The sequence below is a fragment of the Mytilus edulis genome, chromosome 9 (assembly GCF_963676685.1).
Source record: "Mytilus edulis chromosome 9, xbMytEdul2.2, whole genome shotgun sequence".
NCBI lineage: Eukaryota > Metazoa > Mollusca > Bivalvia > Mytilida > Mytilidae > Mytilus > Mytilus edulis.
Genome location: NC_092352.1, coordinates 86,744,708 through 86,765,992, shown reverse-complemented (window position 1 = coordinate 86,765,992; position 21,285 = coordinate 86,744,708). Strand labels below are relative to the sequence as shown.

The window sequence follows — 21,285 nt, the reverse complement described above, 5'->3', positions numbered from 1 at the left end:
AATTAATGCTAGTTTTGCTGGACTAATAGTTCCTTTTTTCAGTTTAGTTAGTTAAGGATAAGATTTTGATATCATATTGGAACCTATCTGAAGTGTCAAAGTTGTGATATGAGCGTCACGGATGAGTCTTGTGTAGACGAAACGCGCACCTGGCGTACTAAATAATAATCTTGGTACCTTTGATAACTATTGTGATGTTCATGATTAGAACTGGATCTATATGCAGTGATTCCCAATATTGACTTTCAGATGATTTTGTTTACAAGATTTTGAATGCATGTATTACAGTTGACTATTTTCACATCATAAAAAGATATAATTTGAAATATGTCAAATTCAACAAGAATGTGCTCAATGTTAATAGATGACCACTCACACTAGTTTCAAGTTGATAGGACTACTTCTTCATAAACTACCTTGACCAAAAACTTTAACCTAAAGCAGGACAGACGGACTAACGAACCCAGACCAGAAAACATAATGCCCCTCTACTATCATAGGTGGGTCATAAAAAATATTTTTGTTTCTAGCAAAGCATTTAAATTTCACATGTTTTGAGAAGATTCACAAGTTTGGTTATTTTCTGCTTACCCTTCTGTAGCACCTGAGATCACCCCTGGTTTTTGGTGGGGTTCGTGTTGCTTACTCTTTCAGTTTTCTATGTTGTGTCATGTGTACTATAATTTTCTATGTTGTGTTATGTGTACTATTGTTTGTCTTTTTCATTTTTAGCTATAGCGTTGTCAGTTTATTTACCATTTATGAGTTTGACTGTCCTTCTGGTATCTTTCGTCCCTCTTGTAAGAGGTATACTTTTAGAATGTTTAGTGTGAAAAATGTCAAATGCAAAATACCTTTTTATTTAGTGGGTCCTGCCAAAATATCATAATTTGAAATGATTTGGCCTATGCTTACTAAGTGATTGAACACTAATGAAGTAACCTACCAAGATGAGAGGAATAATGGTAAAACATTCTATGGAAGATTTAGGCACAGGAAAGATTCAACAAATATAAAGGGAGTCAGTTACAAAAGTTACCCTTCCCCCTTTTTTATATTCTGAACAGTGGAAACATACAAAAATTTACGATAAAATTCAGTATAGGAAAATCCCTCCCGACAACTCTACAATAGAGTAAGAGAGTTTTTCAGAAAAACACAGACTATGATTATGACATTTTATTTTTATAAAACCTTAACAATGTTTCCTATAACAAAAATGTACACTGACAAAAAGTGTACACTATAAATGATAAAATATGAAAATGATTAGAATGAATGACACTGCTTTCATCTGAGATTTGATAAAATGTAAGAGTTTGAACACAAGCTAAAAATATCCGTTGATCTTTATATCACTCTGTAGTTTTACGTCAGATATGGACAATGGGAGATAACTCTATTCGTTTCTTTATATTTAATTTACATTATGATTTGAATAATTATACAAGTTGATATCTGGGACACCCAGAAGATAAAAATCATAAAAAAAAAGTAAGCATCCTTATCTAGGTGAACTTATTAGTCCATAATCATAAAGAAATGTCTTTTCCTTCTGTCCATCAGATGACATATTTAAATGAGAAGTTTCTCAATGGCCAGTTGGATGGTCTGGATCTGTGGTCTTAGGTTAGATCCTTCATTGACAGTGACTGAACAGGAGATTACAGGTCTTGATACTCCACAGGCTCTTCCCAATGCTGAAAAATAATTTCATAAAACTGTTTAATAGAGCAGATATCAATCTTTTTCAATTCATGGTATCAATAGAAAATAAGGGTCCATGTATCATGGTATCAAGTGAAAATAAGGGTAAACATAAACATACATGTTGTTTTACATTGTCATATGGGGGCCTTTTATAGCTGACTATGCGGTATGGGCTTAGCTCATTGTTGAAGGCCATACAGTGACCTAGAGTTGTTAATGTCTGTGTCATTTTGGACAGTTGTCTCATTTGCAATCATACAATATCTTTTTTTTTATATGTATAAACAAAATCATCTTTGCTATGAAACACAGGGAACATGAGGTATTGCTTGTAATTAAGAGTGATTATACTGGTACAAACACTTTGATTTACAACCCAGGTCATATATCATTTATTGAATACGCAGAACTATCAAACAGTGAATCGTCTGCAATCACCAGATTTTACTGTGATATAATCACCAATAAGAGTTCTCCTTGTGTGTCCTGTACTAGCATCTATGATATTTCTTCAAATACCTCACAAGTTGATTCAATTAAAAGTCATTGTTGCTGGTGTAGGAAGACACAGTGGGATTTTTGAGATCTAGATTGAACTCTCTGATACCCATGAATATACTGAGATATCTCATAGTGATTAAAACTATTAAATATATTACCGCCATGCCCTCTTTTTAACTGAACATTTTTGTTTGCACTATATGACTTAAAATACATACCTTGTTTGGACCTTATAAACACATATGGCACATTCTGAAACATAAGAAATAATCTAATGATATATGGTTCATTAAAAAAATGCAAGAAAATGATATCTACATGTACATGTATATGTTCTTTTAAAATGGATGAGAATTTGTTTTATAGATCCATTACTTTTATCTGATAATACAAAAATATGTACCCCTAGCCATGTCTGGTGGGAAGGGGCTCTAAATTTGATTAAGAAAGTGAGAGTAACAGTTCTAGATTAGTTTCAAGATAATGTGATCATAACTTAAATGTGAACTTCCTTGAACTTAAAATGAGACAAATGGCATAGCAGACATAGGCATACATGCAGTGATACTGTTGTCTTTTTTCAAAACTACATGTACCTCTACCGTTTTTTTATTGGGAAAATTGCATATTTTTTTATTGAAATTGGGAAATTTGTATATTTTTGATTCTTAACTCATCTCTATTTTTTGCTGACCTTTGCTGTCTTTTTTGCACTGTTTTTTCATGTATATTTTGGTTGTCAGACAATTTCAACCAGAAAGGTACTTTTCATAGAGGGGAAAGAAACCAACAATGATGGTACTTAATGCATTGAAAACCATCTGTGTTACAAACACCATGATGATTCTGATCAGAAAACTGGTAATTTAATATCAAAATAATAACATGAATACGAAATTTACAAATATTACTACCAATGCCATCACTGTTTTGGGAAAATGTAAAACTTTTTGGGAGGAATTTTAAGTTTTTTTTTTTTAGTAATTGGGAATTTTCTCCAGGGGAAAAGGCAGAATTTCGGCTGTAATTTGAGGCAAACAATATCACTGACATGTGGCCAAGTCTGACTTTATACAAAAAATTGGAAAGCAATACTATCCATAATGGAAATTCTTAAACATTTTAAATGTACTTTTTTTCTTATGAAACACCCCCTACATTTATCCCTGCTCAGTTTAGTGGCTGAGATCATCATTTTCAATTGTTACTATTTGTACTGCATCATTCTTTAAGTGTCTGTAGTTAAATTCTTGTCTTTGGTTCATGTCTGTCAAATTGATCTTTCTTAAATTGTTTTGTTATAAATTAAAAAAGTTTTTTCTAGTGAATGTTTTGCACTTTCATGTATGGGCCTTTTCAACCAGACATTATATAGTATGGGGTGTTGTGGCAGGTTGTACGGTGGCCTACAATAATGTACATCCAATTCATTTGAATTTTGATATTTACAAATGTTATTGTCTAATTGGGAATCATAACTTATCTCCTTATTCATACAACACAATTGTACACAAGAAGATGTACTTTTTACCTTGTCTTCACACAGTAAAGGAAGATGTAACAAAATCTCCAAAGGTTCAGCATCTGCAGCCATCACAATAAACTCTGAAATTCCTCTGTTTAAGGTCTTTGTGGCTGTAAACAAATACAGTAAATTAAAACTAACTCAGCAAGGAAAATTTTGTCATCTATTTAAAGTATTCTTACCATTTTTTAGTTTGATAGTATTCTCACAGTATTGTTATAGTTGCCAATAGGCTTTGAAATTTTGATTGTACAAGTTATCAAGTTTATTCATGATCTTATTTGAATTTTCTATTTTTGCCAATCTATGCTTTTAATATAATTTCAGGCATTTAAAAAAGTACTATACGAGTATCAGATATGACATTTAGTCATTTAAAAAAAAAGACAATATCTTTTTATTTCATTCAAATTTTCTATACCATATTTGAAAAACAGAGATAGAGTTATCTCAGTTATACATGTATTTTTTTCACTTTTAAGCTAGATTTGAGTGTCTTTCAAATGGATACATGTGCACAAGTTTGTACATGTATAGCACATGAAAAATACCAAATACAATGCTTTGCATTTCTTTGTTCTTCATTTGTTTTCAGAATTTTTTCGAATGTTTTCATGAAGGAAGATGTATACAAACACAATAAGATTTGACCAATGGAAGGTTTAGATATTGGCTTTTATGATTGATTATACCTTCATTGGCTCCTTTCCTCAATTCTTTACAGCTGGCTGCCTTCTGTACCAAGTCCAATATTTTCTGAGTTAAGTTTGGATCAGCTAATGGATAAGCTTTAGGATTTACTTCTTCAGTCTGAAATAAAAATACAAATATATTAACATTAAGTAACAGATGCCATGTATGGCAGAAAAATGTTGAATTTATATTTATCTTTTATCCATTTTGCGCTTTCTTATTTAAGGTCTATAATAAGGATTTTTGAGTGTATGCCATGTGTATTCAATTCAAAATATTTTAGGCACTGGCTACGGTTACATGGAAATGTAACAATAATAAAAATATTATTGTTACATTGGAGACTAAATGCCGGAATTCAAAGTCGGATAAGGAACCGATTAATTACGAATGTAACAATAATTATTGAGGCTACGGTTACATTGCGTTATTGTTACATGAAAAACAGCAATGTACGCTCGATTTATTAAACTTAAATCTTCTATGGTTTAACGGTTGCCTTAATCTTGCATCTGTACGAAATAATACTTGTAATAATGATAAGTAATAAATATTATCGATTAACAAATGGTGTTTAAATTGGTCTTTTTAACGTATAAATGGTCACATTTGGTGTTTTAAAGATACTACTTTAGATAAGTAGTGCCAAAGGCGAAAATATAGTCCAATGATTTGTTGTTGAGAACTCGGGCTGAGAAAAGTGTTCACTTTAGTTTAAGTATTTAACTGCACACCTACTCGTATAACTGTCATTTTACTTTACACAATGGATGAAGAGATTCCTGTGACCAATTTTGTTTTGGGTGAACAATTTAAAACTTGGGATTCGTTTGAAACAAAACTGAAACAATATCAAGACACAAATTTCATTCAGCTATACAAACACAGTTCTAAAAAAAATGATTCATCTATAGCAAAGTTTGCTAACTGTGAAGTAAAATACTGTGAACTTCTGTATACATGTATCCACGGAGGACGTAATGTCGTTTCAAAATCAGATGGAGCTCGTCCAAACCAAAGGTAAGTTAAGTTTAACCTATAAACGAATATCAATGGGTCATTATATTCATGCGAGATTGCGTCGTTGGATTGCCCAAAAGTACGAAGAGAGTCATGCCGTTTCTTAAAAGACGACCAAAGGAAAAAGAAGAAGGTAAATAACTTTTTAAAAAAATGGACAGTTGATATACCCCCAGTTTTTGATAGGGTTCGTGTTTCTTAGTCTGTAGTTTTCCATGTTGTGTTTTTTTTACTTTTATTTGTATGTTTTGCCTTTTTACTTTTTAGCCATGGCGATGTCAGTTTGAATAATGGAAAATAATTCACTATTTATTAGTATTTGATGAACTTTTGACTTTTGACTTGCATTTTTATAATTTATTGTTTTTTTCAGCTATGCTAAGTTGGATACTGAAATCCGAGGTAAACCTTACATCCGTAATGGACGGCAATGTGACCATACTGAAAGATGACATAAAACTACATCACATGTTTCCAACCAAAATATTAGATGAGAATATAAACATTGCTAGAGTGAAAAAGTATTTCTCATCGGAAGCATGGCAAACATGAAAGGTTGCCTTATCATCAAAACGGGATATCGCAGAATGGAACTGTACAGTGTGTGATACGGACGTTCACAGTGCGGCATCACTGGTGTGTGATGGCTGCTTGGAGTGGTTTCACCAAAAATGTGTCGGACTTAGAAATGCTCCAAAAACCACTTACTGGATATGTAGAAAATGTCATTGCAAATAAATAATTAAAGAATTTATATTTAATAATTGTATTTATTAAATGATATGAGCAAATAAGCCCTAATACGGATAAATCAGCATGTGCAATACTAAAAACGTTCCACTGTCGATATAAATCAAGAGTTAATATTGCTCTTCGAACAGGGCCAATACAGAAAAAAGCGGGAAAAAAGTCGTATTAGCCCTAGGGCAATACAGGACGTTCACTTCCGGTTTTCAATTTTCTTACGCCATTACTTTACTCTTGAAGTATCGTTATGCATAAAAACATTTGTATAATAATTTTTAAATTAAAGTCATAAAATAAACAGGTTAAATGATGTGCAATGTTTTGTAATGTCTTAATGTTTTCAAACGGAAAAAACAGGGCAAATACAGAAAAAAGCGGGAAAAAAGCTGTATTGGCCCATGGGCTAATACGGGACGTTCACTTCCGGTTTTTAATTCTCTTATAATCATTTAATAAAAGTGTTATGAACTGGCTGTTTCTGTATTGGCACTGGTATAGATTCTCGGTCAGCTGTATTGGCCCTCGACCCTACAGGTCTCGAGGCCAATACAGCAAACCTTGAATCTATACCAGTGCCAATACAGAAACAGCCAGTTAATAACACTATAGTATTGTAAATATAAAATAAATGTCTTTTTTATTATCTTGTACATTTTAATAGACCCATCGTATATTGCTGTTTTTCGTGTAACAATAACGCAATGTAACCGTAGCCTCAGTAATTATTGTTACATTCGTAATTAATCGGTTCCTTACCCGACTTTGCGTTTCGGCATTTAGTCTCCAATGTAACAATAATATTATTATTATTGTTACATTTCCATGTAACCGTAGCCAGTGCCAATATTTTATTGTTCAAATATCAAATGTACATTTAAACAAAGGGATTGGACAAAAGGCAGTGCCTATACAAATCCTTTCCCATACAAGATGGATTGAATAACATGCATGATAGTATATAATTTTCTGATAAGTTAATAGATCATACCATGTGTATGCTGAGGTCATCATTCGAAAAGGCCTCAGGTATTAAAGATTGACATGTCATTGGTATTATTAAATTAATAATTAAATGAGCTACCTTTGTTATATCAAGCTTTATTGTTATTATTATATGGTTATGGACATTATACTTTGGGAACGCCAGTTAATAACTTTCTTTTTTTAATGCTACCTCTGAAAGAAAGTATACCATACGACCCCCCTTTTTTTTTATTAACAAATCATTTATCAATCTTTTCAAGGTTGAAATGCGCCTTTTGGTTGATGTTTTCTATTACAAATAAAATTTCAATTCAAGCATATTAAGGTTGTGACAAAAATACTATATTGTAAAGGTGTTTTACCATGATTGTTGTTCAAAATATTCCCTCGGCTGAAAGCTTCACTGGGCCTCGTGGTAATGTTTTCGTTTGTGCCTCGTGTTAAAAACCGGATGTTGATTTAACAATCGACGTATTTAAAGGGTTTATTGTTACGGACTTAAAATAAATATACAAACATTTTAAAGACGTCGATTATCTCGCACGTGTTAGCAGACGACAAGTTTTGTAGCAGAAAGAGCAAGTTGGTAACTGGCGTGCAGAAGAACTATGTAAGAAAGTTTATGACTGTTCTAGTTTTCCCATACTTCAAGGTTTTTGTAAATCTGAATAGTTGAGAGCTAAGCATCAACTTCATGAATAACCTTTTTTTAACCTAGTTTATATATTATTAAACACTGTGCTTGTCAAGTTGTTGTATTCTTCTACTTGTCTTAATAAATATTTTTTATAACATTGACATTGTGTCTTAATCATATAATTGAATCACTTGTGTAATCATTTGTATGTAATTAATGTTGATTGTTCTGCTCCTTGTGGGTGCTTTGATTAGCAATGAAATATATTTGACAGTGGCGGATCCAGAACTTGACCTAAGGGGGGCCCGCTAACTGACCTAAAAGGGGGGTGGCGATCCAGTCATGCTTCAGTGATTACCTATATAATCAACCAAATTTTTTCCACGAAAAGGGAGGGGGGGTGTGTGTTCCAACCACATGTCCTAATTCAAATGCATTGATCGTCCAAAAAAAAGGGGGGTTCCAACCCTCAACACACACCCTCGATCTGCCACTGCTTTGCATTGGCAAAAGCCAATTTTGTCTAGTATAGAACCATTCTACGATTGACAAAGGGAAGTAATTTTTGTGATTTGAGGCTATAGAATTTGTTTTGTTTGATAAATAAACATTAAAAATTTAAACAACACTAATTACAATGTTTTATATGAATTATCTCCCTTACATTGCTTTTAGATTATGTCTTACTTGATTTATTTCACTTGACTGGGCGGAGTTAAAACGGTGCGTTCATCATTGACCAGTCCATCTACTGATAGGTGTTTTGGAATAAACTCATCAATGAAGTGTCCAGTTTGGTCATTGTTAATTTGTTTGGTGACACTGATAGTGATTAGAAATCAATGATAATTATAACGCTGTAATTATTGAAGAGATTTTGAAAAAATCGAGATTTTTTTTTATAGAGAAAATCATGCAGCAGGAAGACCAGGTTGTTGAAGAAGAATTAGTTGTGAATGAAGATGATGAAGAGGTATGGCTCCTTGCATTGAGTAACAACTCTTTGAAATTAGTTTAACCATATTATTTACTCTCTCTGCAAACTCTAGTCCAGTCTCTTTATTTATTTTTATTGGAATAACAATAAACAAATATTAAAATATAATTTATGAGTTTTCCCTTGGAAAAAATGTGTTGGCTGCTACCGTACCTACATTTGTACAAATGATTTACATTTAAAATGTTTTGGTATAAGAAATTCCTAGTGTCACAATTGCTTGTGTCAAAAAATGAAATAGCAGGTGCACCACTTTAATTGTGGAGAATTTGTGCAAGTATAGTAGAAGTCTATTAATCTGTTTTCAAGGACATATTAACATAAAATGAGATGCAAATGATGACAAGGCAACGCTCACTCAGCTGATAGATGTGATCAGTATTTTTCACCTATAGACCTACAGTGATGTTACATTTATACATATTTGTTCTTATATATATAAGGAGTGCACTCTAATGGTTGAGCTGAAAATGTAGAGAAAATTCAAATCAACAGTACAGGTTATAACATGCCAGAAGACAGTTTCAATTAATATTATGTTCTTCAGCTTCCTATTTCTTTTAGAATGATAGCTAGTACGTCCCAGTTGAGGGGAGTGTTTATGTCGTTAATCATTTACTATTTCAGGAATCACTTTTCCAGGACATAGATCTTCTGCAGAATCATGGAATTGTAAGTCTTAACTGATATAAGTCATTTAATATAGAATAGTTGATATATATTATAGCTAGCACCATTTATCAAGGTTATAGTGCTTAAAAGGGGGATGGGCATCTTAATTGTTAACAACAGCTATAATCCAAATACTGTTAATTCAGGATGTTCCCAGTTGGAAAATGTATAGAAAAGTTTAAAGTTGCGTTTGTACAAGAACAATAATGTGTACTCTATTACAATATCAGAAATTTTATATGATTTTACATTCATCCTATAGTCAAAACATATTTAGATGGTCTCCAAACTAGTTTTGCTACTCTGAATTTCAAGAAGAGGTAATTTTTCTTATCTAGGTTCAAACTACATCTCAGTCTTTTTCTCTGACATGTGTACAAGTATTTTGTAATCACAAAAGACGATTGAGGTAGAAAGATTTTACTGCTGAGCACAGTTCAATGTTTGAAATGGATGTAAACAGTATAGGTGCCTTAGAAAATATGTTAGATTTTATATGGAGTTTTTTTTTTTATTATTCTCTGCTTTAGTAAAACAGATGAAGGAATGGAACCAATATATTCCAAACCTTTTTTCAATGTGAATTGTTAGAAAGGAAATTGGGGTATGCGTCAAAGAGACATCAACTCGCCCAAATTGCAAACCACAGCCCACAACCAACAATGGGTCTTCAAAGCAGCAAGGAAATCCCATCCAAACTTTGTGTCATTTATATTTGCATCATTTAATTATTTTTTTAATTTATAGAATGTAGCTGACATAAAGAAACTGAAGCAAGTGGGAATATGTACCATAAAGGCAAGTATTGTATAAACTTTAAGTACTACTTCGTTATTTATTATCAAATCTCAAACAATAGCAAGTGCATTATATTGTACCTTTTATCTCTTCATACTTTTTTGAAATTTTAACCATTAAATATGCAAAATTGTATTATTACAGGGAATCCAAATGACCACAAAGAAAAGACTTTGTGCTGTAAAAGGAATTTCTGAAGCAAAAATGGAAAAAATCAAAGAAGCTGCAAATAAGCTCTGTGTATGTATTAACCTACTGTCATCATCCTAATATATTTTCCCAAACTAGTTCTCCCTGTTTTAAGAATAAAATATATATAAGTAGGGAACATAGTTACACCAGAAAAAGATTAAAGTCTGGCATTAATTTTCAAAGGAGTGAGTTGGTCCAGTTGAAAAAGTCAAAAATTAGTATTTCAAAGTCAAACAGTTTAATGATGAATGAGGAGAATTTTATTATTTTTTTTTTAATTTCAGTAGCAGATGCCTCATTTCATTCTTGTATTTCCAGGATCCAGGTTTTTTGACAGCTTTAGAGTATTCAGATAAAAGAAAAGCTGTCTTCAGAATAACGACTGGAAGCATAGAATTAGAGTAATTAGTTTTTTAGTTATACTAACATTGTTTATTTTTATACCATTATGTGTACAGCAAAGTAAAATCTTTTATATTTCTATACATTATACAAAACTGAGATTAGAAGTTGATTAAAGAATTGTTTGCACATGTTGCATGGATCTTTAATTTTGAGAAAATATCAGGTGGGTCCCTACAAATCAAAAGAATATCTAGCCTGCAGTCTTCACCCTGAGTGGCAGCCCAGGCTAGTAAAATTGCTCTCGGGCCTGTAAAAATCATATCTACAGGCCGCCAACAGAATCTAACTAAAAAAATTGGAAAATTGAGCTCTGGGCATGTAGATTTAACAGTTCATCATGAAGACTCTCTAGGGTCACAATTATTTATAAAAGTTTTACAAATTTTCACTTCTGACAATATATGTGATTTAGGAATTAATTATTTCATAACAAACCTCTGCATAGATGTTTAGGCCAAATAAAAAAATAAGAGTTTACCTTTTTCCCTACCTACGGGGTAGTACCCTATATTTTAAGCTTAGAAATAGCCTACCTTAAAGTTTTTTTGGTCATTTTCCAATAATCATTGTTTATAATGTAAGAATTTTTCTCCCATAGACTCAATGTAAAAAAATGTAAAATAAAAAAATCCCTATCTACCTACCTACCCTTTTTTTTTCAAAGATAATATAGGAAACGCACATATTATTTTATTTGGCCTTGTACAAGAGCAAACAAAATATCAATGTTCTATTAAAAAAAAAGATTGCAATGGATGTAATAAAAAAAGATGTTATCGACAATTACAATAGAAAATTAAATCTTTCTTACTTTGCAACATTGATTATACTGTAACTATCTAAATATCGCAAGTGATTTATTTTTGCGAGTAGAAAAATGTCGTGAATAAATAAAACTTGGATTTTTCCTGACTTAACTACATCAAGTAAATTTGAGAATCACAAAATTGGATAGACAAGGCTAAACACAAATTGAGTATCTGGGAACTTCATGTGTCAAATGACATTACCAAATCTCTTGCACAGCCATACATATATAGTAAAGAAACTAAAACTTATGATTTAACACAATGAATTTTAATAGATACATATTCCAAACACTTGCCACTTCCTTGGTAGCTTAGCATTATGTTTCTGTATTAGATAAACCTGCTGCAGTAGAAAATATTATTTAGTTGAAATATACACCATTGTATTCCTTATACGCATGATTAATTTCAAATTGCTATTTAAGATTTATTAGAAGAAATTTCCTTTCAGTAAACTTTGTGGAGGAGGATTAGAAAGCATGGCAATAACTGAAGCCTTTGGTGAATTCAGAACAGGGAAAACACAGCTGTCTCATACAATGTGTGGTAAGCGTTTAATAATTTATATGCTGAGAATATAATTTGCTTTTCATGTTTGATATGTTTTATACAGAGTAAAATATAAAGACTGCCAAAACACATTCAAAATCACTTGTCTGAGAGCAACACATGAACTAAAGGCACAGCCTCGCTTTCTACCTGTTTCTAAGCCTTTTACAAATAACATTAATATTTCGAGACAATGTATGGTCATTCTTTATATGCTGCAACTCTTATAACTGTTCTAAATGAAGAATTTAGGGAAAAAACCATCATTTCTTAATTCTGAGTGGAAGACGTAAAATTTCCACGAACCTGTATGTTTTATTTTATAGCTGCAGTATATTAAAAATTACAAATGTAGAACAGAATGAAAATGAGATATCCATGAAAATTACTATTGACAAAAGAACAAAGTGGAGGCGTTTTAAGAAATATTTTTCCTTGAATGGTATTATAAAAAACTGATGGGAAGTTCTTCTTTGGGGAAATTTAGAAATTTTAAAAATTTATGTTTTTAAAAGTAAAATAAGAACATCTGTCTGTGACAATTTTTTTAAAAAGTGATTTCACATCAGTACAAAAATATGTACTTATTATTTCAGTAACAGCACAGCTTCCTGGAGCCAATGGATATACAGGTGGCAAAGTGGTTCTTATTGATACTGAGAATACCTTGTATCCAAACAATTTATTGATTACTGCTGAAATGTGTCCTAAAAATTAAAAAATAATTACATAGTGCAAGAATTGAATTAGATTAAGTTGCTTGACAACCAGTGAAAAAAACAGTTTTGACTAATATAGGGGTTGATAAAGTGGCTTATGTTGGAAAGAACAAAAAAGAATCAGAACTTAGAAATAAGGAAAAAAGCCATATGAAGTCTTCTTTTTTTTTAAACAATATCTGCAGAATATAAGTAAAATCTACAATTCACTAAAATGCACAACAAAAAATTTTGCTCAACATATTTGTAGGAATTCCCCCATGTGTGCTGCAACTGTTTAAAGAGGACTCCAAGCAATTCAATTAACAACTCTCACTTTAATAAAACTTGTACAAACCTAATCCTGCAAAGCTTAGAAACAGAATATAGTTTAAAGTTAACATTGGCTGAATATCTTTTTATGCACCATGACTTTTTTCATAATAGTGATCGTCCTGAACATGTATGATATATTTGCCACTGGACGTCTCATGAAGCAATCAGCAATCACTCAATCACTATAGTGATTGCAAAATTCTGTATATTCAATATTGTCCAAATATTCCTTGTGGATATTTTTAGGAATAGTTTTTGAATCTAATTAACATATGTAGATTTTCTTTAACATACGATAAGTCGTCCTGACAGACTGAGAACCATTGCAGACAGATTTAATCTGGACCAGAGCGCTGTATTAGATAATGTTATTTATGCCAGAGCTTATACAAGTAAGTTTATTAAGAATAGAAAAGTAAAGACATAAATAAAAATCTCTTCAGATGTTTGATATTTGGCAGATTTTGCAGTTTTCCTTGAATGAAATAATTCCTCGTATAAAAAATGTTTTCAAGAAACGGAAGAAAATTTGTTATTAATATTCCTTCTCCTTTTGCAAATTAAAAATAAATATATCACCTTTTAGATATAGATTATTAATAATTTCAGGTGAACACCAGCATGAGTTATTGGATTTTGTAGCTGCTAAATTTTATGAAGAACCGGGAGTATTTAAACTTTTGGTATGTATTACATAAGAACTTGTAATCTTAAATTTTGCCTCCTGTGCAAATTGCTTAGAATTTGACTGACTGGGAAAATCAACCAAAGCAATTAAAAAAAGTTCATTGATGTACGTTAAGAACTGTGTAAACTGTTGTATTGTCTATAAACTGGCCTGAAGACTGGTTTACTATACACACCAGCTCTGAAATTATTGGGACTGTATGACATTCTGACCTGGTTCCCCCTCTAAATAAGCTGATATCTCTTGGTTTTCAGTAATACTTCACACACATTGTCAATTGTTGTTTTTGGCTTAACCATATGATCTTTTGGTAAGACTTCTGTTACTCAATGTTAGAACACTTTTAGTTTAGAGGGATAACATTGTAGCTATGAGTTGAAGACAGTCTTTTCAAGGCCTGTTTGTTCCTTTCACCTAGTTCTTTTTAAAAAAAAAAAAATTGTTACCAATTATTACCAATATTGTTAATTGAGGTTTGTGACTATAAAAGAGTCCAAATTATAAAAATAATCCTAAGTAAAAGTTCCAGCGTCATCAAACACGATAAATAAAACTAAGTTTCATTGTTATTGATATAGATAGTAGATTCCATTATGGCTTTGTTCCGAGTTGACTTTAGTGGCAGAGGTGAACTAGCAGACAGACAACAGAAGCTAGCCCAAATGTTATCAAGACTTCAGAAAATCTCAGAAGGTATGAGAATCGTAATTTCAGTATGGCATATTGACAAATTATAGATGCCATTTAATTCATGATTCATATGTGGATAATATTGGATAGATGTAATCAAACCTAAGGATACAGACTTTTTTTTTTACTTAACATGTCTAGGCAAATACCACAAATGTTCAAAAAGTTTGTGTTAAGGATAAAAGTGGAACCAAAATTCTATTTGTTTGATGATATATATTTGAGTTCACTTTCCAGATATGAAAGGTAAAACTGTTTCCATAAAACCAATATCTATTCAAAAAATGTATAAGAGAAAATCTGTATTCAGTGACAGGTCCTAAATTTAGTTGAAATCCGGCCGATTTTGTCAAATTGTTCCTTCCTTCCCCCTATACAATTAATTCTGGGAAAGCCCTAAGGAGACTCCCTGGTATAATTTTTTTGTTTGTTTTAAATATAGGATTTCGCTATTTTTTTCTATTAATAAACTTTATCATATATTAAATGGAAAAATAAAATAAATATATTGGGTCACCATTCCTTTAAGCTTACAATCTGTCGTTGCAAGAAGCATGCATTTATATTGAGGTACTTTTATCTGTTGAACTAATAGGACTAAAAGTAATATCGAAATAAAAAAGAACTAAATTACAGAAATCACTTAAATTTTACAATAAAATTGAGAATGGAAATGGGGAATGTGTCAGAGACAACAACCCGACCAAATAAAAAACAACAGCAGAGGGTCACCAACAGGTCTTCAATGTAGCGAGAAATTCTCGCACCCGGAGGCGTCCTTCAGCTGGCCCCTAAACAAATATATACTAGTCCAGTGATAATGAACGCCATACTAATTTCCAAATTGTACACAAGAAACTAAAATTAAAATAATACAAGACTAACAAAGGCCAGAGGCTCCTGACTTGGGACAGGCGCAAAAATGCGGCGGGGTTAAACATATTAGTTTAGTTTCAGTTCAGTTTATTTGAAAAAAAATAATAAAAAATATAGGTCACCAATGAGTTATACAAGATATTTCAATGCTAATGCAAAAAAATGCATTTTTTTCACCAAAGGGAGATAATTTGGAGCTTTTTCAATGATATAAACATTTTAAAAGTAATCTTGGGCCAAAACGAATTGATATTTGGGTGAATTTTTGTACCAAACCATAAAGTTACAACTAATACAGTAAAAATTAAAATTTGTAATGAAAAAAAAAATGTGTCAATTTTTGCTGATTTTCTTGTACCCTTGAGCCTTCATTAAACATTTTTATCTTATAGCATTGAACTTTATAATCGAGGCCAAATATGACCCTTACCGAACTTACTCCTTTTCCCCTCTTTTTTTTTTTTTAAAATGGTACTTTGAAATACCAAAGATATATATGTTTATGACCAAGATATGTTTCACTGCAATGAAATGTAAGATTAATTACCTACAACTGTCAAATTCAAGGGAATATTTTTTTTGACTTATTTTTGTTCTCATTTTGAACACATGATAACACAATAATGCTTATTAATGAATAAGATTTAAATAATTAGTGACAAAAGAAAAAAATTGTGGCTTTATTGTACACTCTTTGTTTAAAACAAAACAGGATCAGTGCCCCCTAACACTTACTGATAACAATATAAATATGTTTTTTATATTTTAGAGTATAATGTGGCAGTGTTTATAACCAATCAGATGACTTCTGATCCAGGGGCAGCATTATCGTATGTACAATATTCATATTTGATCAATGAAAAATAATTTGACATCAAAAAGTACATTCAAAAGTTTTTACACCTCATAATGTTTTGTTTGTGAGAAGCTTCAGACTAAAGAACCCACAATTTATATTGCCGGGACTTGCCTTCTACTACCCAAAATAATTCCAGTTTTATCACATGTACAAAATAAAGGGATGATAAATCAATCTCTTTAACCCTTAGACTGCTACGCGCGACTATTGTCGTTCCGATAAGACAGTCCGCTACTGCTACTCGCGACTATAGTCGTTTTCCGTACTCGTTTGTTTACACAGTTACCATGGAATGGGCGGAGTCAATATTCATGAGATTGCGGCAGTTTCGACTTGTATGGATTCTGATTGGCTTAAAATCTGCGTTCTTTCGAGTGTCTCTTGACTTTTAATCAGGTATAAGCGATAAACCGAAAGTGAAAATTTTTGATGAAAAAAGTGACAAAATGGCGGACATTGTTTGGAGAAATGGCCAACACGTTCAGAAGTATTTCAATGATAACGATTTAACAGCGGCGGACGATTAAAAGGATTTGGACGAGAACCGAAGATATAATAGACAGAAATGGAAGTATTCTATCAAAACTGCAAACAGAAGACTTTTAAAGCGAGAATTACGGGGATTCCCAGACATTGTTCAAAATGGATGACATGAAACAGGATTTGCGATGTTTATCATTTCGCCTTTCAAATATGAATCAATATTGACTAACATCGATAGACCCGAACTTTAAGTTTGTCAAGATTATATATTGATGAAAGCTTTAAAAATGAACTTGTCGTGTAAATATATTTGTACATGGAAGTAAAAGTCGGCGCAGTGAAAGTTGGAGGAAAATACCGGAAAATATTTGCATAATAAAGGCCGTTGGTCTGAGAAGAAACTTTTATTTTTTGATAATCACAATGGAACTTAGTTCTTAAAAGAGATTTTAAACTATATTGGTTCAATTCTGAAGTCATGGATACTTTTACATTGATGGATCGTTTAATAAAACATGAAAAAATAAGTTTACCTTTGTTTACCTATTTTCGCACCTGTACAGGTAAAACATGACCAGAGACTCACACAAAAATATAATAAATTAAAAATACAGAATCTAACAATACTTTTTTATATAACTTTTATTGATGAATATTCAATATTTACAAAGATACAGCAATTGTAAGTGAACATGTTTATTTCATCAGTGATTAAAATTTTACTCAGCATTACACAAAAGTACAATATAAATCAATGCAGCAGTCTAAGGGTTAAAAATAAGTAGATTTTATATGATTGCCAGTGAGATAACTATCCAACAGGGACTAAAGGATGCTATTGAAGGTAACATACAAGATTCACATAGTTCACATAGTTCAAGACAAGCCTTTGTCAGTTTCAAATCAAATATGGAGGTCATTCATTGCAAGACTTGAAGATGTATAGATCCCAGGGTTGAATTGACTCATTTTACATTTACTTTGTCTTTAACAAACTGAAAGCGATGACACTTTTGGTTTAAGAAAAAATATCATGTAAGTAAGGGCATTTTTTTTATGCTTATTTTACTACATATATTTTTTTTTGTAAAATTGATCTTGATAAAAAGATAAATATCAAAGTGGAAAATCCTAATGGTAAAAATATATAATAAGCTTGCAAACAGGTTTATCCTCAAAAACATTAACATTCAATCAAAAATAAACAACTTTACATTTAACAATTGATAGAGTTAAATGATTTGCACAAAATAATTCATTTTTCGCTTACCTGACCTAATAGGTCAAGTGAGCTTTTCTCATCACTTGGCATCTGTCGTCCATCGTCGTCAGTTAAATTTTTCAAATTTTTTCTTCTTTGAAAGTCAAACTGATGGCCCAAATTTAACCAAACTTGGCCACGATCATCACAAAGGTATCTATCTAGTTTAAGAAATGTGTCTGATGACCCAGCTTGCCAACACACATGGCCGACATGGCTAAAAATAGAACATATGGGTAAAATGCAGTTTTTGGCTTATATCTCTGAAACTGAAGCATTTGCAGCAAATCTGACATGCGGTAAAATTATTAATAAATAATCCGGTTAAGATCTATCCGCCCAGAAACATTCAGTCGAATCTGATAACCCATTGTTTGGTTGCTGCCCCTGAATTGGTAATTTTAAGGAAAATTTGCAGTTTTTGGTTATCTTGAATATTATTATAGATAGAGATAAACTGTAAACAGCAATAATGTTCAACAAAGTAAGATCTACAAATAAGTGGACATGACCAAAATTGTCAGTCTACCCCTTTAGGAGTTATTGCCCTTTATAGTAAATATTTCGTAAATTTTTGTAATCTTTTACAAAAATCTTCTCTGAAACTACTGAGACAATTTTCACCATACTTGGCCCTAATCATTATTAGGGTATCTAGTTTAAAAAAAATGTGTCTGATGACCCGCCTATCAACAATCATGGCAGACATGGTTAAAAATAGGACATGGGGTGAAATACAGATTTTATGTCATATTTCTGAAACTATTTAGCATTTAGAGCAAATCTGATAGGTGGCAAAATATTCATCAGATTTAGATTTATCATACCCTGAAATTTTCAGACATATCGGACAACCCGTTGTTGGGTTGCTGCCGCTGAGTTAGTAATTTTACAGAATTTGTTTTTTTTTATTATCTTAGATATCATCATAATATCTAATACTATTTATTATGATTTAAAATTATTTTACATGATATCCAAAGAAAGCATCAGTAAAATACAGGTGATTGACACAGGCTCTTGGGAGCCTCTAGTTTGTAAATAAACATTAGTTTTTTTTGTAGTTTTATGAATCTGATTGTTATCAATAAAAGATTCATGTTTCAATCCTTGATGATTTCTATTTCAGTTTTCAAGTTGATCCAAAGAAACCTATTGGTGGAAATATTTTAGCTCATGCTTCAACCACTAGAATAAGTTTACGTAAAGGAAGAGGAGAAAATAGGGTTGCTAAAATATATGACAGGTTATATTTTTATTTACTTTTAATTATAAATATAAATATGATTTTTCAAGGTGAAACATTTGAAATGTGTCAATAGTACACAGATTCAACTTCATCAAAAACTACCTTGACAAAAAACTTTAACCTGAAGTCGAACAGATGAACAAACAAAGGAATGCACAAACAAAAATACATATGGGGCATAAAAATAGGTCAATTATGCTATTTAGCGACTTGAAAAAAAAAGACAAAAGTTGTAAAAAGACAAAAAATTTAAACAAATATAAAGAAAACAAGATTAAATTTGTTGCATGAATATAGTTTTTTTTTTTAATATGGTACATTATATACATTCAGGTTCAGCCTTTGTATAATGTTTAAAATCAAACATATTAGATTAAACAAAAATTCTCATTTATATAACTTTTCATCCTTTAGGAAAGAATAAGTGATTCTACTGCAATGGTGTGTGTGAAATTAATTTTGAATTGATAATTGACATAATTTAGGGCATAATTTCTATCATTTGTCTATGATTGATAGTCTGAAATTGTGTGCAAGAAGCTATTAAGAGCCACTGATTGTTTTTAATGTTGAATTTCAATCTGTTGCATTAGATTGGCAATAAGTTTTTATAATTTTGAAGATTTAAGGCCACTTTTTTGTGACCCCGTTGGCAAAGGAGTCATAAAGTGTTTCCCCTTTATGGTAAGGATTTTAAGATGAAAGCATGACTTAAAGTGTGAAGGAAAGATTATGAAGTAATATTAAACTTTAATGGTGATAAATAATGTAATTTTGGTCTCTTTCAGTCCTGATTTACCAGAAAATGAAGCCACCTTTGCCATTACTGCTGGAGGAATTGCTGATGCTAAGGAATAATGATATGTTCTTTTGGAAACAAATTTGGCAATGTGTACAGTCTTATAAACACTTTGCTCTTGTTTGATTTAATTGAGTACAAATAAAAAAGGTTAAAAGTGGTAAATCTGTTATCACAAAAGTTTGATAATGCTGAGATATGTGTTCAATGAAAATTGTCTCCTCTTTATTTGTTATCTGTTTATGATTAATAATATATTTATTATGCAATTCTTTTCTTTAAAAGGTCTTGACATAAGTCATGCACAATATACTATTACAATTTTATAACCAATGTACCCCTTTTCACAACAGCCAAGTGTATATTAGTGTTGTGTGTAACTCAATGTACCCTTTTTCATAACAGCCAAGTGTATATTAGTGTTGTGTGTAACTCAATGTACCCCTTTTCATAACAGCCAAGTGTATATTAGTGTTGTGTGTAACTCAATGTACCCCTTTTCATAACAGCCAAGTGTATATTAGTGTTGTGTGTAATTCAATGTACCCCTTTTCACAACAGCCAAGTGTATATTAGTGTTGTGTGTAACTCAATGTACCCCTTTTCATAACAGCCAAGTGTATATTAGTGTTGTGTGTAACTCAATGTACCCCTTTTCATAACAGCCAAGTGTATATTAGTGTTGTGTGTAACTCAATGTACCCCTTTTCACAACAGCCAAGTGTATATTAGTGTTGTGTGTAACTCAATGTACCCCTTTTCATAACAGCCAAGTGTATATTAGTGTTGTGTGTAACTCAATGTACCCCTTTTCACAACAGCCAAGTGTATATTAGTGTTGTGTGTAACTCAATGTACCCCTTTTCACAACAGCCAAGTGTATATTAGTGTTGTGTGTAACTCAATGTACCCCTTTTCACAACAGCCAAGTGTATATTAGTGTTGTGTGTAACTCAATGTACCCCTTTTCACAACAGCCAAGTGTATATTAGTGTTGTGTGTAACTCATTGTTTGTTTATTGATTTTTCTCTCATCTTCCCTCAACTGTCAATTCATTGAAACTGTTAAAAATAGATTTTAATGACACCATCTCAGATTGTTAAGTA

General features: G+C 31.6%; 2 protein-coding genes across 3 annotated transcripts; one reads left to right on the top strand and one right to left on the bottom strand.

The window, feature by feature from the left end:
* Positions 1 to 1,164: 1,164 nt before the first annotated feature.
* On the bottom strand, positions 1,165 to 7,661 carry LOC139489297 (NHP2-like protein 1). Its single transcript, XM_071275575.1, has 5 exons — positions 7,543 to 7,661; positions 4,429 to 4,546; positions 3,743 to 3,846; positions 2,430 to 2,463; positions 1,165 to 1,700 (listed from the first exon to the last, which is right to left on the bottom strand). Exons 1-5 carry the CDS (start codon positions 7,543 to 7,545, stop codon positions 1,576 to 1,578), a joined length of 384 nt encoding a protein of 127 aa, XP_071131676.1. The 5' UTR covers positions 7,546 to 7,661; the 3' UTR covers positions 1,165 to 1,575.
* Positions 7,662 to 7,677: 16 nt separating this feature from the next.
* Positions 7,678 to 20,550, top strand: LOC139489296 (meiotic recombination protein DMC1/LIM15 homolog). 2 transcript variants are annotated; one of them, XM_071275573.1, is made up of 14 exons: positions 7,678 to 7,790; positions 8,723 to 8,790; positions 9,442 to 9,486; positions 10,234 to 10,284; positions 10,429 to 10,524; positions 10,795 to 10,877; positions 12,142 to 12,236; positions 12,836 to 12,908; positions 13,574 to 13,665; positions 13,883 to 13,956; positions 14,540 to 14,654; positions 16,297 to 16,357; positions 19,260 to 19,376; positions 20,168 to 20,550. In XM_071275573.1, the coding sequence occupies exons 2-14, from the start codon at positions 8,731 to 8,733 to the stop codon at positions 20,235 to 20,237; spliced, it is 1,032 nt and encodes a 343-aa protein (XP_071131674.1). In that variant the 5' UTR covers positions 7,678 to 7,790; positions 8,723 to 8,730; the 3' UTR covers positions 20,238 to 20,550. The 2 variants fall into 2 exon arrangements, with proteins under 2 accessions (XP_071131674.1, XP_071131675.1); XM_071275574.1 differs by having other exon boundaries at positions 7,718 to 7,832.
* Positions 20,551 to 21,285: the final 735 nt, after the last annotated feature.